At 35.4% G+C, this 5,897-nt stretch overlaps 1 protein-coding gene across 1 annotated transcript; it reads left to right on the top strand.

The window, feature by feature from the left end:
* The first annotated feature begins 220 nt into the window (after positions 1-220).
* Positions 221-5,478, top strand: LOC129284533 (caffeoylshikimate esterase-like). The gene is made up of 8 exons (XM_054920044.1): positions 221-558; positions 720-749; positions 1,099-1,228; positions 1,360-1,506; positions 1,609-1,739; positions 3,508-3,645; positions 4,495-4,593; positions 4,741-5,478. The coding sequence occupies exons 1-8, from the start codon at positions 268-270 to the stop codon at positions 4,981-4,983; spliced, it is 1,209 nt and encodes a 402-aa protein (XP_054776019.1). The 5' UTR covers positions 221-267; the 3' UTR covers positions 4,984-5,478.
* Positions 5,479-5,897: the final 419 nt, after the last annotated feature.

The following is a 5,897-nucleotide window of genomic DNA, read 5'->3' as shown; positions in this document are numbered from 1 at the left end:
AAATTAAATGAATAAAAGTTAGAGATGATTTCCTATTCAAGTAATAGTTTAAAATTTAAGATGTTTATTTTAAAAATTTAAAATTTAAAAAGATAATAATAATAATAATAGTTTTGCGTCCCGTTAAACCGATATGGGGCAGGGGTTCTATTTCACATGTGTGTGTGTGTGTGTGTATTTTTTGACTGAATATATATATTATATATTCTGGCAAAAATCATTGAAGCGCGCAGATCACAACATAGCAAAGCACTAACCCGAGCAGCCATGGAGCTTCCTCTATCACACCGACTTCGATCGCTCAGATTACCCTTCTCTCCCATTCAACAACCTCTTCATCATCAAATACCCACCACTTCCAGATTCAACTTCAATCTCACTCGTCCTTTCTCCAACACTAAACTCACCGTATCCGCCCTGAGGAAGCCTCCAATCGAAGGCTTGAGCGACGACTTAAATGCCATAGCTAGGCGCAACCTCGACTTCGCTTACACTCGCAGGCACGTTCGTGAAGCTTTCAAGGGACTGCAACAAGGGCTGGATCATTGCTTATTCAAGGTTAGCCTGCTTAACCTTTTATTCTTCATCGTGATCGCCTCTATGCTTTAGTTTCAGCCGTTTGATCTGTTGGGAATTTTCAAGAATCTTCCTTTCTTCGTGTTCAATCAGTGACTGATGTTTGAATCTCTTCCTCTATTCGTCTTTCATGGCCATCGTAGACGGCTCCTGCTGGGATCATAACTGACGAAGTAAGCTGAGTTTATACTCTGAAGCCTATTTTTCTTTTTCGAATTATTTTGTTACTTTAATGATGACGCTAGTATTGATTGGCTCTCTCAAACTTCTTTTTCTATCACTTTGTTACCTGAAAATTTGACTTGATTTAAGTTCATCCTTCTAAAAGTAAAGATACTTATTATATAAAATTAAACTTTCCGGTATGAAAGTTATCCAAGGATTCAATTTTTACTGGGTCTGTCTTTCGAGGACCAAAACGGGGCTTTACTTTTTCCCCTTTTAATTAATTCATGTTAACTGGGTTAAAAATGTGATTCATTTAGGAGGCTATTGAGTTGATATTCTGGATGCTTTTTGCAGTGGTACGAAAGGAATTCCAGGGGTTTGGAAATTTTCTGCAAAACTTGGATGCCAAAACCAGGCGTTCCAATCAAAGCAGCTGTGTGTTTCTGCCATGGGTATGGTGATACTTGCACATACTTCTTTGAAGGTTTGTCATTATCTCTTTATTCAATTATTCTTTGTCGGTTCAAGTCGTATCAGTATGTTGGAGCTTTCTGCAGTTAAAAAAAATTCAAGAGATTCATCATATAACGCAATAGGGAGAATTTGAATTTTCAGGTATTGCCAGGCGGATTGCTGGATCCGGGTATGCTGTTTATGCTATGGACTATCCTGGCTTTGGTCTTTCTGAAGGACTACATGGTTACATACCGAATTTTGATTATTTAGTTGACGATGTTATCGAACACTATAGAAAAATCAAAGGTCTGATGTTTTAGCCTTTATGATGTTATATTGAGGATTGCTATTTTTTCGCATTGAAATGCAAAATGTAATTGAGCATGCCTTGCACCTTAATTGTGACAGCTAGACCTGAGCTAAGAGGGTTGCCTCGATTTATATTGGGCCAGTCAATGGGGGGAGCTGTTACTCTCAAAGTTCATTTGAAGGAACCAAATAATTGGGATGGTGTTCTCCTTGTTGCACCCATGTGTAAAGTAAGATTATTTTACTTTATAGCCGTTAATGTCGAACAACTTCACCATTATAATTTTGTAGTTCTGTTTGAGATCAAATTCTAATTACTGAAATCTTAAATATCTAACCAAATACTGTTTCTTTTCATTCTGAAGCAGGAAATATTGCCTTGGAATTTATATATGTCACTATGTAACTGTTTCTGTCACCCAAGTTCTGTTCTTATTTTGGTAGCTCAAAAAATACAAACTCCAATTAATTTAAACTCTTGATTTCTCCTTTTTAACTTATTCTTAAAACAGGGATGGAACTCTTGGACCTTCATGCCATAGGCATAATTAACGGTGAAATATAAAGAAAAACATAATGTGTCAAAGCCGATTATCAGGCCTGAAACTGTTGTCCTAATTGTTTATGTTTTAAATAATACATGTATTGCACTATTATTAGGCAAGATAAAATCCACTTACTTTGGTTTAAAGACAAGTTTTTATAATCATTTGAGTATGCTCTGTAAAGTTGAGTTTTGGTGTACTGTATATTCTCAGCTAGTTTATGCATCAATCTTGGAAGTTGGAACCATTTCCTGCCTTGCAGGATTTTTGCTTCATTTTGTGGCTTTAGATGGTTCTTGGTAAATATCAGATGGAGGAAGAAAGTTCTCAGCACCGAGAAATCTTTGCCTGAAATAAGATCTAGATATTACTGAAAATGAGTTATGAGTGTCAAAACAAAATTATCAATCTCTTGAAACGTGTAGGTGTCTATCAAGACAAGATACAACTAATTACTCATTTTAGCTTCTTAACTTTCTGGTTTTAGTTGAGGTTAGACTTAGACCAAGGATATGCTACTTCAGGCTTGAGGTTAGACTTAGACCAAGGTTAGGCTTGGAGATGGAGACAGTGTAGTGATGGTGACCTGATTCGTATCTTTACCTAGCGTAGCCTTTTAGTCCTTGAATAGCCTTCAGGAACCTGTAGATCGCTTTGAGGATTAAACTTTCAAAGGGATCTGGTGTGACGGTAAAGCATATTTAAATAAACTGATGGAACCTAACTAAATTGTCTTGAAGATGTACTTTCAGTTTGTTATCACATTATTTTTGAGTGAAAGACTAAAAAAATTATGTTGGACTATGGGCTGGCCACTACCACTCATTTTGTGCCTGAAAAGTGAAAATGGTTGTCGGAAAAGGAGTCCCCAAAGTTAAACTATGGACCATTAGTTATTGTGGATTGTGGACCACCTAGTTTGCAAGGAAATTACTGAAAGCTTAAATAGTCTAAAATTACAGCCAAAAAATAGTTCGTCTCCAGAATTGCGACTGCTTTTGGATTGAATAAACTCTTTATCTTTCTAGAAAAGATGGATCATTCTTTTAAATATTGTTGAGCATATAATCTTTATGAACTTGATATCACTTAAGTCTTGCTTTTGGAACTGATTCTGAAAAAGTTCCACAGAGTCTACTATTCAAAAATTTATTACTGAACGCTATGGGCTGTGGAAGAATCATTGCTTGATTATTGGCTTATTGCATTATTTGTTGTGGAATTTATTCTCTTCTACTTCAATTATGCATGGCTTGTTGATTCAGATAAAGTAATAACCCTAGTGTTATAAATAAGTTAAAGACAGTAGATGTTTTGAAAAGGTGATAATGGAAACAGATTACATTTGAATTGAACTAAAAGTGACCATTTGTTATATTCTACCTTCTATTTGGACTTTGGAGGTTATATTAGTATATACTGCCTGATTTATTGATCTCTGTGGCTGTTCAAGGTTGCGGACGACTTATTACCATCAGATGCAGTTTTGAAGGTATTAACTTTTCTGTCTAAAGTGATACCAAAAGCAAAACTCTTCCCACAGCAAGATTTAGCAGAGCTGGCCTTCAGAGAACCGAGCAAAAGAAAATTGGTTGGTTTCTTTGTCAATCCTATTCTTAGATCTGAAACTAACTGTTATTCCTTCTTAAACCAAATGTCTTTTATTTACTGGGTCTTTGACTTGTTAAGCTTTTGTTTTTTATCGTGTGGGTTAATAAACTTTTGATGATCATCAACTCTTGACCCAATAATAAAGTTAAATTCTGGAGTGAAGGTTCCCATCTGAGTTTCAAAGCATTTCTTTATGTTTTCATTTTATTGGGGATCTAGTGTACTTTTCTCGTCTGAAATATTTCCGACAATTTTGATATCTGGTGATTTTTTAAATAATTTTTCATTTAATGGATGCTTGTCTTCTGTATTTTCATACAACATCATGCTCAGGATCAATGACTCGACCCATAGACATTACTGTGGAAGTTACATACACGCTACGCTTTAAAGTTCCATAAGATTTTTTGGCTTCGAACACATGAAGGGCTCAATAATTTCTTCTAGTATTGAATTTGCCACATTCTTGTATTTAGCATTCACTGCAGTTTGGCTCAAAAGGAAGGAAAATTCACATATGATATGCATTTTATCCTAAATTGTTTTGTTAACCATACATCATCTCAGACCCAGAGTTTGGCCGATTCATCCGATTGCATATTCTTTTCTTTGAACGTGCAACTTTTCTCTGCCTCAACCCCTCCCTTCATAGGAAAAGAACAGGAAAGATGAAAATCTACAGTGACGAAAACTTCAGACCATGAACATTCATATAGACAAAGCCAATTTGGCAACACGCTCAGCATACACGCTGTGACTCTTTGTATGGTTTCTTGTAATTGTACTATGATTGACATTGTCATTCCTGTCTTAATTGTTTCTTTTGTAGGCTGTGTACAATGTTATTTGTTATGAAGATCAGATGCGTCTTAGAACTGGCATGGAACTTTTAAAGGCCACACAAGATATTGAGTCACAAGTCGAGAAGGTCAGTTTTTTTATTTGCTTGCTTACTGTGTTTGTTATGTTTCCAAAATTTACTGTGGGTTCCCCCAATGGTTGTTTCTGGTTTCTCCATGCATTTGTGCTTATATCATTGGAAACGTCTTCATCATGGAGGGGTGTGGCATTGCAGGTATCAGCCCCGTTATTAGTTCTTCACGGAGCAGACGACAAGGTGACAGATCCTAAAGTGAGTCGATTTCTTTATGAGAAAGCATCCAGCAAGGACAAGACGCTAAAAATCTATGAAGGTGGTTATCACTGCATTTTGGAAGGTGAACCAGATGACAGAATTTTTGCTGTCCATGATGACATTATTTCATGGCTTGACACAAGGTGTGCTATAAAAAGGGAGGTTCATGTTTCATACCGCTGAGCAAATTATTATTTCTAGTCATTTGTGGGTGGTTCAGCTTCCATCTTCAATAGTATCATCGAATAAATACGCCACTTGTGATTTCCTGCATGGTGTTGCCTTCTGTCATCGTTGCCTGCCTTCCTATTTTCTGTCATCCTTCAAGCCATGCTTTCATAGATTTTCACTTCTTAAATGCCCTCCTGAGTCCTCACAACACCCTAATAAATGGAGTGGGAAAGTCATTGCTGATTCCATCTCTATATAGTTTGAGGTTTTAAGCTAAGCTATTGTGTTCTTTTATGGGACATTGTATGCTTGTCAGATGTAATGTAGTTTTACATGTTGGTTCCATGCATTGTATTAGGTATAAGTCGTATATATACTATTTAAGCTTATGAATGGCGCGGTTTGTACATATTGTTATTGAACGGATTAGCTTATAACATGCTTGCTAACACTTTTCCTCCTCTCATGTACATGGCTTTTTCTTCAAATGACAAAACTATATCTTTATTTTAATTTCTTTAATTCCTAGTGTTAATTTTGAGCCATATGAAGGTAGAGGAATGAAATTATTAGAAGAGATCTTTTGATTAATATAATATTTTCAAAGTTTTGATTGTTGATAGAGTATAGTAACGTGGTTCAATCAATCTAGTGAAATGAAATTGTTTGTAATGATTGTTGACTTGCACATATTGAATATGAGAAAGAAATGATTGCCTCAAGATTCTTATTTTTTTTTTGGTTAAAATGATTATTCTAGCATAAGAAAAAGAATTGAAAGAATATCTTAAATGAACCAGACATATGGTATTTTTTTTTTCCCCTAATAAATAAGAGCAGGTGGAGTAACATTTTTATTTTATAAAAATAGAAAGGAAAAATGACAATTATGCTAAATTATGAAAATTTCAATAATGGTTCATAAT

The sequence above is a fragment of the Prosopis cineraria genome, unplaced genomic scaffold (assembly GCF_029017545.1).
Source record: "Prosopis cineraria cultivar Desert tree isolate PC_DT_omini unplaced genomic scaffold, ASM2901754v1 PC10, whole genome shotgun sequence".
NCBI classification, from domain to species: domain Eukaryota; kingdom Viridiplantae; phylum Streptophyta; class Magnoliopsida; order Fabales; family Fabaceae; genus Prosopis; species Prosopis cineraria.
Note: the sequence above shows the minus strand (reverse complement) of the source record. Positions and strands in the feature narration are given on the sequence as shown.

Excerpts from the sequence above, each read along its gene's own strand:
- LOC129284533 (XM_054920044.1), top strand. The coding sequence starts at position 268 with ATGGAGCTTCCTCTATCACACCGACTTCGATCGCTCAGATTACCCTTC. Across the intron at positions 559-719 it reads TGGATCATTGCTTATTCAAG|ACGGCTCCTGCTGGGATCAT; the intron begins GTTAGCCTGCTT and ends TGGCCATCGTAG. Across the intron at positions 4,594-4,740 it reads TTGAGTCACAAGTCGAGAAG|GTATCAGCCCCGTTATTAGT; the intron begins GTCAGTTTTTTT and ends GTGGCATTGCAG.